Genomic DNA, 18,422 nt, shown 5'->3' on the forward strand with positions numbered 1-18,422 from the left:
ACTGCCAGTGTCTGTCCCATGTCTGACAAACTGGCCATTAAGAGAAATTTTAATCATGTTGGTGATATTTGCACTGGATACAGGAGACTGCAGCAGACATCAACGACAAGAGACTGATACCTGGATCTGGATGGCAAGTACCCTAAGCACTCAATTATAATAATAAATAATGCATATTTCTATATTAAAAAGGAAGTGACAGGAAAGATGTAATTTGGTCGTTAATTATTCTGATTAAGTCATCGTCCTGCAGCAGAACGTGAGGCTGTTAGGTGGAATACAAAGCACTATATTACCTATTATCACATTTACTAAAAGTTGAAAGAATTACCATAAATCTGTCAAAAAAAATTCATCCACACTACTCTGCTATTATCGTCCCCAAGGTCTGAGGCATCTACACTACTAAATGGCTTTACCGTTATGACACAAATAAACAGAAGAGAGATTAAGTGAAGACAAAAAAACCAAGCCCACTGCCATCGAGTCGATTCCGACTCATAGCGACCCAATGGAAACCCTGGTGGCACAGTGGTTAAGTATGATGGCTGCTAACCAGAAGGTCAGCAGTTTGAATCCACTAGACGCTCCTTGGAAACTCTATGGGGCAGTTCTATTCTGTCCTACCGGGTCGCTAGGAGCAAGACTAAATGAAAGGCTCATAGAAATCAGCCACAAAATGAAGGTAACAGCAGAGTGAGCAAGAACTTCTGACCAAGCACAGCTATGTGTGTGATTTCTCCTTGAGTCATCCAGACCCTCCCCAAAGTGGAATTTCAAAACGATAAATTCTCAGGCTGAGCCACTAAACTTTAATTCCTAGCAAACAACATTCTATGGTGAAAACAATAAAACTCATTTTAGTTTCTAACACTTTCTGTTAGGCTCCAGTTAACAATCCCAAAAGATTCAAATGACAAAAATCTAGTAACTGTTGCAGTCGATGTTTCCTAAGGACAATACCCAAAAAACCCGCTGCCATCAAGTCGATTCAGACTCATAGTGGCCCTACAGGACAAAGCAGAGCTGCCCCATAGGGCTTCCAAGGAGCAGCTGGTGGATTCAAACTGCTGACCTTTTGGTTAGCAGCCATGGCTCTCAACCACTGCGCCACCAGGGTTCCCAAAGGACAACAGGAATGCAATTATTCCATCCGAATATTCTAGCCTCTATGAAGACCTGACTGCTAACAAAGTAATTTTTAAAAGGTAAGGGTGAAGGCGTTTAGTCAAATCATTTCAAACAACCAAAAATATGAAGAAAACTACAATTGTTCTCTCTTTAGAATTGAAAAGCTAATACAATACACACAGCCCAAATTAACTGCAAACTTCCAAGAGGAAAAACCCTACCCAAATTACGTATTTTACACTCCCCCCCAAATAAGAATGTCACTGATTTAGCCTCCACTCATCTGAAATGTCACGATCCTGGGTGAAATTAAGCTCAAGTTTCCATTTAAAATTTCAAAAAAAAACCAAAACAAGCTTTGATTTAATACCAAAGAATGATTAAATTGCTTAACACAATATTTAAACTACAAGTTTTAAACACTAATATTAATGTTTACCGATCAACAAGTGGGCAAACCCTCCAAAACCCCGACTTGCACAGTATTGGCTACTAACCTGTTGCCGCCGAATCAATTCTGACTCATAGCAACCCTAGAGGACAGAGCAGAACTGCCCCGTGGGGTTTCTAAGGAGCAGCTGGTGGATTCAAACTGCTGACCTTTTGGTTAGCAGCCAAGCTCTTAACCACTGCACCACCAAGACTCCAATTAGCTACTAAATACAATTAAAAATAAAAACCCATTTTTGTTACAGATTGAATTGCTTCCTCAAAAAATATGTGTTGTAAATCCTAAACCCTGTTGGACCCCTGTCGGCACAGCAGTTAAGTGCTCGGCTGCTAACCAAAAGGTAGGCAGTTTGAATCCACCAGTCACTCTTTGGAAGCCCCATGGGACAGGTCTACTCTGTCCTGTAGGGTCACCATGAGTGGAATTCACTTGACGGCGATGGGTTTTTTACAGGTTATACCTGTGGTTATAACCCCATTTGGGAACAGGTTTTCTTTGTTATGCTAATGAAGCAGTATACTTGTAGGGTTTGTCTTACATCAATCTCTTTTGAGATATAAAATAGCAGAATAAGCAAGCACAAGTGGAGGGGTCTTAGGATACACGCCACAAGGTCGCCAAGAACCTTCCCCCAGGGCAGACGGAGAGAGAAAGCCCCTCGGGTCTCCTCAACTGGGAGAAATTAAATTTCTGTTCGATAAAGCCACCCACTAAAGGTATTTCTATTCTAACCGTACTAGATATCTGAGACAATTTCTTCTAAATTAGCCTAGAATTCACATTCCAAGACTTCTCAATTAGTGAAAAACAGTTTTTACCAGTTAGAATCTAAAAAAAAACTATAAGGTCGCTATGAGTCAGAATTGACTCTAGGGCACTGGTTGGTTTTTATAGAGAACAGTAATTTTTTGGTATGTTCACATAGAAAAATGGAGGGGGAAGGGGAAGAAAAAACTGGAATTTAGAAAGCACTCCATAATAAATAACCAGTGTTTGCGTTAAAAAAAAAAAAAGAAAAATGAGTAACCTTAAAAATATAATTATTAGCAATAATTAGGTCATTGAAGTTAGAAATATAACTAATCAGTACCTTGTTTTCCAGTGTAATCTCCTTAACTGCTTCTGTTATTCCTGCAACACCTGCTGAAAATTCAACGGACAAGAATAACTAAAATTAAGCCATTAAACACCGCCATTTACCTAATTAGAACTACACAAAGACACTTAAAAATATCTAAACTCACACAGCTTCCCTGAAATGAGGCAGAAAACGTTAGCAGCATTTTTTGCAAATGAACTCTAAACAGGAAGAAATAATCCCAAAGGCGTCTCTCAGATTAACTGGAAACATACCAATATTTCAGCATGAATTATCCTACTCTTATCATTCCTCATTTCCTTTCCTTTCTTAAGTCTCTATGTAAGTACACATTCATTCTCAGAAACTGAGCCAATTAAGAGGTGACAGGACTCATATCTACACTTCACTTCAACCTGCATCAAAATTTCCCGCATGAGGGACTGGTGATGTTAGCACTGCTACCTGCTTCAGGAATCTAGGCTATCCAGAGGTAGTAATACCACATCACATTTATATGGGGCTTTCTACTTGACTCTTTCCACATCTCATTTAACCCTTACAAACACTAATTATCCATGAGGTCATTAGGGTAATAATCATTCCCTGTGAGAAATTTATACAGGGCTTTCTACTTTATTAAGTGTTTCCACATTTTATTTAATCCAAACACTAATTACCTGTGAGGTAGTTAGGGTCATAATTTCTCCCTATGAAGAAATGGGGTCTCCAGAGTTCGTAAAATGATTCATTTGCGTCTTAAAGCCAGTTAAGTGACGGAACTGGGACTTGAACCCATACCTGCTGACTTCTGGTTCAGTGCTGTCCCTGCTTTCCTCAGTGAGTAAATACACAGAACCTAGTTGTCTCAGTCAAGGTTTTAAGCAGGTGGCAGCAGTACCAGTCAGCTAGATAGTATTTCTAATTCAAAATATCTGTCTGTGTTCTCAAACAGGTTAACAAGGATGGGAAATCCGATCAAACGATAGTAGCTAAATTACTTTAGAAATAAAGTATGCCAAGGTCAGGCTTGCTGGTCTGTCAGAGACTGGAGAAACCCTCAGAGTATGGACCCTGGACACCCTTTGAACTCAGTACTGAGGTCATTCCTGAGGTTCACCCTTCAGGCAAAGATTGAACAGGTCTATAGGTCTATAGGGCTGAAGACCATTTAACAACGGCTGCAGCAGTATATCGACAGGGAACTGCCAGAAATTCAGGCCGGTTTCAGAAGAGGACGTGGAACCAGGGATATCATTGCTGATGTCAGATGGATGCTGGCTGAAAGCAGAGAATACCAGAAGGATGTTTACCTGCGTTTTATTGACTATGCAAAGGCATTCAACTGTGGGGATCATAACAAACTATGGAAAACACTGCGAAGAATGGGAATTCTAGAACACTTAATTGTCCTCATGAGGAACCTTTACATAGATCAAGAGGCAGCTGTTCAGACAGAACAAAGGGATTCCGATTGGTTTAAAGACTGGAAAGGTGTATATCAGGGTTGTATTCTTTCATCATACCTATTTAATCTGTATGCTGAACAAATAATATGAGAAGCTGGACTACATGAAGAAGAATGGGGCATCAAGATTGGAGGAAGGCTCATTAACAACCTGCGTTATGCAGATGACACAACCTTGCTTGCTGAAAGTGAAGAGGACTTGAAGCACTTACTAATGAAGATCAAAGACCACAGCCTTCAGTATGGATTGCACTTCAACATAAAGAAAACAAAAATCCTCACAACTGGTCCAATGAGCAACATCATGATAAACGGAGAAAAGACTGAAGTTGTCAAGGATTTCATTTTACTTGGATCCACAATCAACAGCCATGGAAGCAGCAGTCAACAAATCAAAAGACGCATTGCATTGGGTAAATCTGCTGCAAAGGACCTCTTTGAAGTGTTGAAGAGCAAAGATGTCACCCTGAAGACTAAGGTGCGCCTGACCCAAGCCATGGTATTTTCAATCGCATCATATACATGTGAAAGCTGGACAATGAATAAGGAAGACTGAAGAAGAGTTGATGCCTTTGAATTTTGGTGCTTGCGAAGAATATTGAATATACCATGGACTGCCAGAAGAACGAACAAATCTGTCTTAGAAGAAGTAAAACCAGAATGCTCCTTAGAAGCAAGGATGGCGAGACTGCATCTTACATACTTTGGACGTGTTGTCAGGAGGGATCAGTCCCTGGAGAAGGACATCATGCTCAGCAGAGTACAGGGTCAGCGGAAAAGAGGAAGACCCTCAACGAGGTGGACTGACACAGTGGCTGCAACAACGAGCTCAAGCATAACGATTGTGAGGATGGCTCAGGACAGGACAGTGTTTCATTCTGTTGTGCATAGGGTCGCTACGAGTCGGAGCTGACTCGACGGCACCTAAAAACAACAACATAGGGCCAACAATACCACACATGAGGGAAGTGTTTCAATGTATCATGTATACTAGACTAATGAGCACACCAGCCCAAAAGCAAAGACAAGAAGGCAGGAAGAGACAGAAAACAGTATGCACGGAAACAGGGAACCCGAGGTGGAGAAGGGGAGAGAGTTGATACATCACGGAGTTGGCAACCAATGTCACAAAACAATTCATGTATTAACTGTTTAATGAGAAACTAATTCTCTATGTAACTTTCACCTAAATCACAATAATAATAAAATAAATAAAGTTTAGCTCCTTTGTTAATCTTTGAAAATTTTCTATCGTCTATTCAACGTGCCTAAGAGAAAAAATGATTAGCCCACTCTCCCTAAAGGAAACTGTCGCAATCCACAGATCTTCCATAAAGCCTTCACCTTATAGATGTTCTTCTAGAAGCTATTATACATAATAGACTCGAGTTACTTTATAACTGTAAAACCCAGATATTTAACATAACTAGTTGATATTACTTTTTTTGGTAGTTGATATTACAAAGTGAGTCGCCGAATCCTGAACACAGACACAAAGAAAATGAACCTCTTCAACCTGTCAAAATACAACGATGTAGCAGCACCCTATTAAACCAGATTCTTCTAAAAGCAGGACATGACTGGTAAAGGAAAAGAGAACTCCTGCTACTCTAATTGAGCTACCATTCTCAAGGACTGAAGGAAAAGAAAGAAACCTAAGGGAAGAGAAGCGGGGATAAACCAAGGCATCTGGCCTTTTGATTCGATTGGAAGCACACTCTAATTAAAGTAGAATACGGCTTAAACCTAAGATTCTAAAGGCATCTCTCACAGACATTGGTTAGAATGTATTACGTACATCAAATTACCTGCAGGATAATACTATCTTGTTTTCTCTATGTGAAAATAATGTTACTTATCCCCTGTAAGTAGGGCAAACATTTTTTTAGTTGTTAGTCCAATTTCTGTAACAGATTTTTGTCAATCCAATGGTACTGGCACCTGCTTAGCTCTGTGATGAATGCCTGTGTAAATATGCACCTGGATTTTAGGGTCATGATTATGAAAGACGCTATGACTAGACAACACGGTAACTCATTAACTCAACGCTACAAAAACAGGGCTGTAACCAATGGCTCCGGTCAGTCAACAGACAATTTTACTACAAATGTGCTGCTCACGTTGCCCCGAAAATTCCATGGGAAAATTAAAGCAAACAGCTGAAAGATTGTGAGAGGAAAAAAAAAAAATCTAACAGCACTACTCAGTGGAGGGGAAGAAGATGATTTTTGAATTGTTTTAAAAGTCTGTTTAGTTCATTACCTCCTGTAGGCCTTGACACAGCAACTCTTTCAACTCATTAAGAAGCAAAGGAGTTTCAGGTCAAGAAGCCCAAGTCTTGTTAGAACAACACAGAGGGGTTATGAATCTGTGCCTTCTCTCCAAGAGAAACAAGTGGCACGTCCCTTACTCAGAAAGAGGAGAAACGGACCTAAAGAGGGACTTTTCCTGTGTGCATTACTTAGCCCTCTGTCGGCTGCAGTGGGTCTCAACTGAGGGCCGCAGTTTTGCCAGCCACAGGGCATTTGGCAATGTCTAGAGACATTTTTGGTTGTCACAACTGGGGGGATGCTGCTCGCATCTGGTGGGTAGAGGTCAGAGATACCGCTCAATATTCACAACACACAAGCAAGCCACCCATAGCAAAGAATTAGCTGATCCAAATTGTCAACAGTGCCAATGTTGAGACGTTCCGCTCTATCGCTACTGCTGAAGACACACACACCTCCTAGTCTCTACTCAGGAGGGAGAAAACTTGCTCGCAATAACTGGGACTTCAACTCAGAACACATTTCCTTCAGTAAAACAAGTCCTAAATGGTAGCTAGTTATACCTGTGCACAGTATTACACATTTGCATAGTTACATAAATATAATGGTAAAACAGATTTTTTTTGGACTTGGAATGAAAAAAACATGTATTCAGGGTTTCAAAAACTTACGCATACATACACTTATGAAAGGCTTACATTTAGTCAATGTGTTTAACAACTACTTACTGAATAAATTCTCTATCAGGCACTGTGACAGACACTGAGAATTCAACAATGACTCTATTTCACAGAGTCTGGAGTCCTTAACATCTTACAATAATCACTCAATAACTATTCAATGCTTTTCAGTGCTAGGTATTTTGTTATATTATCTGGGCAAAAGAGTATGACTATAACAAGACTCCTGCCCTCAAGGTGCTCACAGTCCAGCAGTGGAATGCCATGGTAACAAGGGATTCTAAAGCTAAGTAGAGTGCACACAGTATTTCTGATTGGCTTTATTTAGAAACAAAAATAAAAGGGGGGATCATATTTTCAAAGTATAGCCGAAGCAGAAGGGAGTATAAAAATTTGGTATACTCCAAGGGCTTTTTTTTTTTTAATTTTTTTTGCCAATTTGTCCCCCTGCTTCTTTCAGATAAGAGTTTACTGGGGACAAAACTGCACATTCCCTAGCTTCTTTTCTTTTGATCAAGGCTATTATAAAAGATTGTAAAATAGTTTAAAACAATTTAAACTGAATATATGCCATCCTGGTCTCCTCTTACCTGCATTGTGATAGGTGTCTACCCATCCCCCATCACCATCATCTTCTTCAATGATAGCTTCCAGTTCGTCTGAGTACTCCATCTGTTTGCACCGCTTGTAACAAGGCACTGTGAGAAAATGGCAAGTGCAGTCACTAGCACGTAGCCCACTATCCACGGGCCCATTAGAAAGAAAGGAAAAGTCTCTTCTTCATCAAGGTTTATTCCATACATAATTGCAACATCAATATATTCTGTAATATTATATTTCAAGTCTAATAAACGTGATTAATTTAAGAGTCATAGGCAGCCCACAGACACTCGATTCCTCGGCCACATTCGTCTTTCCCTAAATAGCTGCGTCAGAAGGCAGGAGAATGTGCCCTACTGGGAGTGACAGACGCGTTCCTTTACCTGATGGTCCGTGAAGAACAGAAGCTGATGCCAGAGGCCACACTGTTCAACTTCGGGGTGATGAACAGTAATGCCTTATTGCATGCTTTGACTCTAGAGCACAGAGACAGCACCTGCCACACTCCAGGGTGGCAGAGGTGACCTCCAGTTTGCAAGGGTAAAAAAGGAACTTCCGACAAGAATTTTGTAATTCATATTTAAGTTCCAGTTATTCTCAATGCATAAGGCACCTTCAGATCCACTAACCTGCTGAATTTTACTCCCTCAAACAACACTAGTGCCAAGTTTTCATACAGCAGATACATCAACTAACACGTATTATCACTTACAAGGCTTAAATGGAGTAACAATAGGGTAAAAGCAACATGATAACAGGGTTAACGACTCTGATTTTTTTTACAAGGCAGGGTATAACAATTATCAATCCTAATAAAAGTATGCCACAGATAAGGGAAAACTTGTTTTGTAAATATTATTTTCCCATTTCTATATCGGTTGAATACGAACACAAATCAAAATATTACTTCGTGATTAAACAGGGATTATAACAACCTTTTGGTATTGTTTCCGTATTAAGTTCATAAACAAAATTCTACCTGTTTCAAAAACATTTTTTGTACCTATAAGCAATCCTTCAATGACACACTGGACAACAAAATCTTCAGTGTTGAAATGAGATGTCAAAGGTAGTCTCAATTTCATTGTCCATGAAAAATTTAAAGCAAAAGAAAATTAAAGTCAAATGTCTAAAGGGATTATGATTACGATGTTAACTTCAAAAACAGCCCAATTAAGTGAAGCCCAACTTTGTACTTAGGGCTCTCTTCTTCCAATGAGATTACACAGTTAGATCTTTTTTCGCAAAAAAAAAAAAAAGGGGGGGGGGGCGGGGAGGGTAAAATCAACGAAGTAAATGGAAAAAAAAAAAAAAAACTCCAGCAACAGAAAATGTAGGGCTTCATTAAATTTTCAAATTTTCGTTTGAAAGAATCTGTAGGCACGGCTTTAAATACAAATTAAGCCCAGTAAGTGTTAAGGTGCTGCTTTTTTTTTATACATATAATTGTGCGAAATTTTCTAATACATACCACATTAATTCTTACCATTTTTGGTTACCAAAAATTGTTTGCCTGTTGGGAGGTATGCCTTCACTTTCAATTCTTCCCCTGTAGCCCTTTGAAAACAGTGAACAGCACCAAAAAAAAGAAAAGAAAAAAAAAATTTAGAAGGCAAATATGGAACAAAAGATATCACATACACATCTCAAAGCTACATAATCCATATCCCTGAAAGAGCGGTTTTAGTACTTGGTTTGGAAAGGATGCCATTAAGTAACGGGCTCAAAGTATACACTGGCTCAGGGCACAGACAAGCACAGCTCATATACTAAAACTGAAATGTACTAAGAGATGCAGACGGACCTAAGAGAATTTGTATTAGATATCAGAAAAAAGGATAGAATGATATAGATCAAACGGCCATTATGTTTGTCTTTAAATAAAAACGCTGTTCCCCAGTGAGCTGTAGCCCATTGTATAATCTCATATTTTTAACCCTAAAGTTGTGTTCCTCTTGAGACCAAGAGGAGGCAGAAAAGAAGCTGTGTGACATTACATAACAAAGCAGGCTGCTGGCAAGATGCCATTCCTACCGCTGTATTAAAACCAGAACTCAAGGATAAGAGATGCTTCGAATCTCAAAATGGTAATGTTGAGAAAAATAATAAGACAAACTTTTATTGAATACTTACAAAACACAAGACTTAATATGCATTATTTTCATTTAACCCACATAACCTTAGGTAGGTAATACCAATATCCCTGCAATATAGGTAAGTAAACTAAAACTTAAAGAGGTCAGATTGCCCAGGGACACAAAACCAGAAGGGGGAACAAGCAAGATCAAGCCAAAGGCCCCAGGGTTCCCACTCTGGAGCGTTGCTCCCCCTGTGGCTCAAAAACAGAACCCCATTTTTCTAGAGTACACTGAAATCTCTCATGAAGAATTTGTTCCAAGATTTTTCTGTGCGTCATCTACTGGAACTCATCAGAGCTAGCCAGGGTGGCATCTAGTGGCTGTCACAAATATACAAGCATAAACTTAGAGCTCTGCTGCCTTCTTGAGCTTCGGTCCTAAGTTCAGGTCGTAGATTTTTAGCACAAGATAAAGCCAGGAAGCACTTCAATATCATCTGGCAGCCCTCTTGGCTTCTCTAGACCATTCCCAAGTGTCAAATTCAACACGATCTTAGCAAAGGCCACAGTATGAGGGAGTAGGGCTCCATAAGGGCCTATGGGCTTATACATGGGAAGGTATGGCTTCTCTAGACCATTCCCAAGTGTCAAATTCAACACGATCTTAGCAAAGGCCACAGTATGAGGGAGTAGGGCTCCATAAGGGCCTATGGGCTTATACATGGCAAGGTATGGCTTCTCTAGACCATTCCCAAGTGTCAAATTCAACACGATCTTAGCAAAGGCCACAGTATGAGGGAGTAGAGCTCCATAAGGGCCTATGGGCTTATACATGGCAAGGTATGGCTTCTCTAGACCATTCCCAAGTGTCAAATTCAACACGATCTTGGCAAAGGCCACAGTTATGAGGGAGGAAGGTTCCCTAAGGGCCTGTGGGCTTATACGTGGGAAGATACAGCACAGCAATAACCTGTTTCTAGCACTGATTTAAAGTGGATTATTCCTATGGACCCAGCAACCCAGCCAGACATGTGGACATCGGAGTAGACGATAACTGAGTCCTAAATTACAATAAAATTATTTCAACCTCCACAATTCATAAAACCTAACCAAATACGGTGTAGTTGAGTCGATTCCAAGTCACAGTGACCCTATACGACAGAGTAGAACTACCCCATAGGGTTTCCAAGAAGTGGTTGGTGGATTCACACTGCCGACCTTTCGGTTAGCACCTGTAGCTCTTAACCACTCTACCACCAGGGCTCACAATTCATAAAGTGGAACTATAAACTACCGGTATCTGCTAAAAGAAAAAGATTCTGCCCACACATATAAACCCTTACAATAATGCCAAAAATCAATACCTAAACTAATTAGATAATTACAGATTATGACAAAGCAACCTGAATAAAGAAAACGTGTATTTATCATCCGCTACTCGCCCGTCAGTTTCTCATACGGCGGTGGCTTGTGTGTTGCTGAACTGCTGGAAGTTACGCGCTGGTACTTCAAACACCAGCAGGGTTGCCATGGTGGACGGGTTTCAGCAGACCTTTCAGAGTAAGACAGACTAGGAAGAAGGACCTGGAGGTCTACTTCTGAAAAAATTGACCAGTGAAAACCTTACAAAGTGCAGCAGAACACTGATATAGTGCTAGAAGATGAGCCCCTTAGGCTGGAATGCACTCAAAATACAACTGGGGAAGAGCTGCCTCCTCAAAGTAGGGCCGACCTTAATGCCGTGGATGAAATAAAGCAGACGAGAACGTGGAGCGAGAGATATCAATGTTGACGTCAGGTAGATCTTGGCTTAAAGCAGAGAATACCAGAAAGATGTCTGCCTGTGTTTTCTTGACTATGCAAAGTCATTCAACCATGTGGATCATCACAAATTACAGATAACATTAAAAGAATGCAAATTCCAGAACACTTAATGGTGCTCATGTTGAACCTGTACATAGACCAAGGGGCTGTCGTTGGAACAGAACAAAGGGATACTGTGTGGTTTAAAATCAGGAAAGGTGTACATCAGGACTGTATTCTTTCGCCACATTTATTTAATCTGTATGCTGAGCAAATAATTCGACAAGCTGGACTACATGAAGAAGAACATGGCGTAAGGATGGGAGGAAGACTCATCAATAACCTGCGACATGCAGATGACAGAACCTTACTTGCTGAAAGTGAAGAGGACTTGAAGCACTTACTGATGATCAAAGACTACAGCCTTTGTATGGATTACACCTCAACGTAAAGAGAAAAAAATCCTCACAACTGGACCGATAAGCAACATTATGATAGACAGAGAAAATATTAAAGTTGTCAAGGATTTCATTTTACTTGGATCCACGATCAACACCCACGGAAGCAGCAGTCAAGAAATCGAATGATGTATTGCACTGAACAAATCCGCTGCTTTTTAAATCTCTTTAAAGTGTTAAAAAAGCAAAATGTCACTTCGAGGACTAAGGTGCACCTGACCCAAGCCATGGTATTTTCAATCGCCTCCTATGCATGAGGAAGCTGGACAATGAATAAGGAAGACCAAAGAAGAATTGATGCCTTTGAATTATAACGTTGCTGAAGAATATTTAATATACCACGGACTGCCAGAAAAACAAACAAATCTGTCTTGGAAGAAGTTGGGCCAGAATGCTCCTTGGAAGCGAGGATGGCGAGACTTCGTCTCATGTACTTTGGACATGTTGTCAGGAGGGACCAGTCCTGGGAGAATGACATCATGTTTGGTAAGGTAAAGGGTCAGCACAAAAGAGGAAGACCCTTAATCAGATGGGCTGACAGTGTCTACAACAATGGGCTCAAGCGTAACAATGACTGTGAGGATGGCGCAGGACCAGGCAGCGTTTCGTTCTTTGCAAATAGGGTCGCTATGAGTCAGGGTGCATAAGAACAATATTATCTATTACGCTGAAGAAAATCCTAAGTTCTTTTTATAAAATGAATAAGTTAAGTTTTACATATCTATTTGACTTTGAAATGCAAGTTAATAAATATAAATAAATATAGATGAAAACTTAGTAAACACATTTTTCAACAGACAATTTAGATGGAAAGGAAAAAAGTCAACCACCCTTTAGTAAATCAGAGACCTTCTATGATACGAACTTGACTTTATACATATGGAGAAGAAAAAGGACATAAAAATAAATGAACCTGACATTTTGGTTTTTGCTGAGTACATAAAAGCCAATGCCCTAGAAAATGACGAGCAACTGATAAAAAGCAGTGCCAATAAAAACTAAGGAAAATAAAATAGACCGCAGGTAGAAAAGAGCTCCAACTCTAGTTTAAAATAGTTTATTTAAGATCTTTAAATATTTAAAATGTTATCAGTTAGGATCTCATTAATTCTAGAATCCCTTCCCCAAAATAAAAAATATACATTTGAACTACAATAAAAAAAATTATCACGGTGTTGGGGGGGGGAGGCGGGCAGTAGGGCGGATGTCAGTATTGAAGCACCTATATCCGAAAAGGCGATAACGCCAAGACTCCAGCCTAAGCTGAAGGGTTCTGTCAGTACTGGGGTCATTTTTCAGCCACTAGCACGGAGTTTTACCGTAAGTACTTGGAAACACAGAAACCACACTTCTTTTAAAACATTGTTATTATTCACAATATTTTAAAACAGTTGTTATAAGGGCTGCTAACTTGTTTAAGTTACTTTTGTAATCAAAACAAAAGTTAATGAAGAAAATAAAAACTTTAAGTCTTTTATAAGCAGATTTACAGTTACAGACTTCAATCATGCCCCTTTTAATTTTTGAGCTAATTCCTGAAGAGAGAGGCTGCTTTAGAACGTCAACAGAAAAATGTTCACATCTTATGTTTTGAAGAACAGGAGACTGCAGAATCTCTCTCCAGTCATCAGTGCAGTTTACGTGGGACCTAAAACATGAAATGAATAAGTGAACTGAACAAACTGATTAAACTCCTGAACGATATTTTTTTTTTCAAGAACCAACACAAGATCAGGCCTAGACACTGTAAAGAAAGGAGATACCAGGAAAGGAAATGAAGGCATTTCTCTCAAAAAGACCATTTTTTCTGCTAACAGAGCAAAACAAAATAGGCGTAATACCCACTTTTTTCTACCCTTATTTTACCTTGAGTATCACGGGGGCACTGTTTAGCAGAAAATCTAATAGAAGAGGGTTCAAGTGCTCATTCTAATTTTCATTTACTAACCTGTTTCTCAAACTGCCATAATTCTGAAGCCACAGCTTCTATCTCATTTTCTCTTCTTCACTCAAAATTACTTACCATTGCCATGTCGGACAGTGGTGGACTAAGTGATCTCCAGCCGCCACGAACTATTCAGGATTTAGAAAGAACATGAAAAGAGAAGACAAAAAAAGTAAACATTACTGAATACATGGAGGTAAAGTACCAACCAATCACCCTGCACAACTGTGGTGCCAGATTCTGCATTAAAACGTCAACAGCACGAAAACTTCTCTGCACGGTCTGAAAATTTATTTTTTTTAAAACGTATTTTTAATTATTAAAACAGCAACATTTTTAACATCGGTAAAAATTCAAATTAATTTTTGGAAGAAAAAAATTGCTTTTTTTTCTAAAAATTCAATTTTTATTATCAGGTTAACTAATGCTAACAAACAGCACACCCCAAAAAAACCCCATTGCCATTGAGTTGATTTCGACACATAACAACCCCATAGGGCTTCCGAGGCTGCAATCCCCACGGAAGCAGGCTGCCACATCTTCCTCCCACAGAGCGGTTGGTGGTTTTAAACCGCTGTCCTTTTGCTTAGCAGCCAATCACTTTAAGCACTGCGTCACCAGAGCTCCTTAACAGGACACAATATGATAAAATGAATAAAGGTAGGCTACAGGATTTAAAATGTCAATAACCATTTCAGGGATAAATAAAATGTAGAGAGATATTTGCTGTTGGCTGAAAATTCACTGAAAATCTCTGAAAAAAGCTGCTAAATGTATACCAGCTTACGGTGTAAGGCGAGTCATTACACCGCACCACGTGGTTCTTCCTCCTTTTTCTCCTTCCCGCTTAATTTAGGTAATAGCCAATTTTGAAAGCTTTTTTACTCTTAAATGAATCATTGAAAACAGAAATGAAGTGCCAAAGAATGGGGGAAAAGTCAGCTTTTGGAATGACTTCGGAAACGCCCAGTTCCTTAAGAAAAGTGAATCCTGTAACAAACTTCTCACTTTCTGGGCAAATTGATCATTGACTCAGGGAGAAACGGAGAAACATTTTCACCTTTCGAGATGTTCCAGTCTAGGCAGGAGCTGGCCTTACTGGAGGACAGAAATCCTGCTTGCTCTTGAGAGCAGGAAACAAAAAGTCTGGTAAGCATAATTTCCCATGTTCCAGCTCAAGCAACGTACGAACATACTTTCCCAATCACTTTTATTTCATAACAGCTCTAACTTGTTTTATATTGCTTATGGGTTTATTCCACAGCAAAAAAGTTACAATCTCTTTCATCTTCTAATGCCTCTCTGAAAAAGTATGTCTACAAACAATACCCTAACTTCAGAGAGTAAAATTCTATCAAGAACTCTGAGAATAACCTCTTTCAAGGCAATACACTAACAGGATAAGACTTAACGGTATTGCAACAGTGATATTAGTATTCCCAACAGTGACTTTATAAACGCTAGTTCTTCTAATAAATCTTTTTATTATTTAAATTGTGAGGTAAAAACAAACACCAAAATAAAACACAAACACGCCCTCTCCCCCAAGTATTCTGGGTTCACTGTAACCAGACGCTGCCTTTCCCTCTGTGGTCACCAGGAACTAACTTATCACCATCAGAAGAGTATTAACCTAGTCAAAGTGGGGGAGCCCTGGTGGCGCAGTTAGCTCAGGCTGCTAACCAAAAGGTCAGCAGGTCAAATCTACCAGCTGCTCCTTGGAAACCCTATCGGGTAGTTCTACTCCATCCTATAGGGTTGTGATTAAGCACAGCAAAAAATTAAAAATGAAAAATTCTTTAAAGTTAATGATAATTGCCTTGAAGTCATAAGACTCTAATGTTTTATCCCACGGTCCTTCCGGTGGCATCTATTAAAAAAAAAAACAAGAAACACTAGAAAGTAAGAAAAGCCACAGGAGAAATGAAGTGTGACGGTAATGAGTATGTGTGTACATCTGCCCTCACCAACAACGACCGCAACTACCAACAATGACCGCAACTACGAACAATGACCGTGACTATGAACAATGACCTGCTTCAAACGTTCAAATGAGCTAAAACGTAAAATGGACATGGACTCAAATTTCTAAATTATCAATACTGCTTACTATAGCTTTTTCTTAGTGATTAAACATTCTCTTGTGAGATTCATCATCAATATGAAATACTAAGTCCAACAAGATAAAACTGATTTTAACATCTGGTGAGCAACTTTATTTCTCAAGCTACCCTCTATTAATAGTACTCTACTTAATCAAATCATACACACAGCCAACAGTCACATATTTTCAGCTAGACAATACAGTATTAGATACTATTTGGCCTCTTTTTAAACATAATACTTTCATACTTCTGGTTGAAAACTAAAGGGTAGCTGGAAGCTAAGAGCCAGAAGCCCAGAAACAGAAGAACAGAAAGAAAGAGACCAACTAGGTACTGTACTTACACAAAGCAAATGGTGCCTTAGCTCCTTCAGGATCATTCTAGCCTGCCTCAATTCAGCTTTATGTGCTTTATACCCCACTGGGCTGGTTTTGTCTTGGATTTTTTTTAAAAAGGGGGGAAATTCATAAATCAATTCAGTGTAAGAGTTATTCTAAGTTAGAAGATAAATGCCAAAACCATAGGATTAATGCCTACTTTAAAAAGAGTTAACTTAATTCTAGCCACTTGTATCTCTAACCCGAACTATTTATTCACCCATCAGTAATCTCCACAGAGGAGATAAAGTCAATGCATACAAGAAGAACAGACTACTTTCATCTCCCACTTGATTTCAGATACTTAGTTTCAAGAGTCATATCTAAATTGTAGCTTCATTTGGCAAGAATTTCAATGACATCCTTAAGATCAAATCCTAGTTTTATTTGGCACTCAAGGTATTAAACTAATAAGGCCTAAACTAAGTGTTATGGGTTGAATTGACTACATCTGTGGAATGAGACGATGGAAAAGCTCAATATCATCAGTCAGAATAAGGCCAGGGGCCAACTATGGAACAGACCATCAATTGCTCATATGCAAGTTCAAGATGAAACTGAAGAAAATCAGAGCAAGTCCACGAGAGCCAAAATATGACCTTGAGTATATCCCATCTGAATTTAGAGAACATCTCAAGAACAGATTTGACACATTGAACACTGGTGACTGAAGACCAGACAAGTTGTGGAATGACATAAAGGGCATCATCCATGGAGAAAGCAAGAGGTCACTGAAAAGACAGGAAAGAAAGAAAAGACCAAGATGGATGTCAGAGGAGACTCTGAAACTTGCTCTTGAGCATCGGGCAGCTAAAGCAGAAGGAAGAATTGATGAAGTAAAAGAACTGAGGAGAAGATTTCAAAGGGCCTCTCAGGAAGACAAAGTAAAATATTATAACGACATGTGCCAAGAGCTGGAAATGGAAAACCAAAAGGGAAGAACACGCTCAGTGTTTCTCCAGCTGAAAGAACTGAAGAAAAAATTCAAGCCTCGAGTTGCAATAATGAAGGATTCTATGGGGAAAATATTAAACGACGCAGGAAGCATCAAAAGAAGATAGAAGGAATACACAGAGTCATTATACCAAAAAGAATTAGTCCGTGTTCAACTATTTCAAGAGGTGGCATACGATCAGGAACCGATGGTACTGACGGAAGAAATCCAAGCTGCTCTGAAGGCATTGGTGAAAAACAAGGCTCCAGGAATTGATGGAATATCAATTGAGATGTTTCAACAAACAGATGCAGTGCTGGAGGTGCTCATTCATCTATGCCAAGAAATATGGAAGAAAGCTTCCTGGCCAACAGATTGGAAGAGATCCATTTTTATGCCTATTCCCAAGAAAGGTGATCCAACTGAATGTGGAAATTATAGAACAATATCATTAATATCCCACACAAGCAATATTTTGCTGAAGATCATTCAAAAGCGGCTGCAGCAGTATATTGACAGGGAACTGCCAGAAATTCAGGCTGGTTTCAGAAGAGGACGTGGAACCAGGGATATCATTGCTGATGTCAGATGGATCCTGGCTGAAAGCAGAGAATACCAGAAGGATGTTTACCTGTGTTTTATTGACTATGCAAAGGCATTCGACTGTGTGGATCATAACAAACTATGGAAAACACTGCGAAGAATAGGAATTCCAGAACACTTAATTGTGCGCATGAGGAACCTTTACATAGATAAAGAGGTGGTTGTTCAGACGGAACAAGGGGATACTGATTGGTTTAAAGTCAGCAAAGGTGTGCGTCAGGGTTGTATTATTTCACCATACCTATTTAATCTGTATGCCAAACAAATAATACGAGAAGCTGGACTATATGAAGAAGAATGGGGCATCAGGATTAGAGGAAGACTCATTAACAACCTGCGTTATGCAGATGACACAACCTTGCTTGCTGAAAGTGAAGAGGACTTGAAGCACTTACTAATAAAGATCAAAGGCCACAGCCTTCAGTATAGATTACACCTCAAC

The 18,422-nt window shown here is 39.4% G+C and overlaps 1 protein-coding gene across 3 annotated transcripts in view; it reads right to left on the reverse strand.

Moving 5' to 3' along the window:
* ATG3 (autophagy related 3) overlaps nt 1–18,422 on the reverse strand; it is a 37,270-nt gene that overhangs the window by 11,300 nt on the left and 7,548 nt on the right. For 2 of the 3 annotated variants that reach the window (XM_064276288.1, XM_064277167.1), the window contains exons 3-6: nt 14,040–14,089; nt 9,165–9,235; nt 7,669–7,776; nt 2,673–2,725 (exon numbers count right to left, since the gene is read on the reverse strand). In XM_064276288.1, the coding sequence (XP_064132358.1) occupies nt 2,673–2,725; nt 7,669–7,776; nt 9,165–9,235; nt 14,040–14,089 (282 nt within the window). The remainder of the gene's footprint in view (nt 1–2,672; nt 2,726–7,668; nt 7,777–9,164; nt 9,236–14,039; nt 14,090–18,422) is intronic. The other variant, XM_064276695.1, reaches the window with a different exon arrangement.

The sequence above is a fragment of the Loxodonta africana genome, chromosome 1 (genome assembly GCF_030014295.1).
Source record: "Loxodonta africana isolate mLoxAfr1 chromosome 1, mLoxAfr1.hap2, whole genome shotgun sequence".
Taxonomy (NCBI): Eukaryota; Metazoa; Chordata; class Mammalia; order Proboscidea; family Elephantidae; genus Loxodonta; species Loxodonta africana.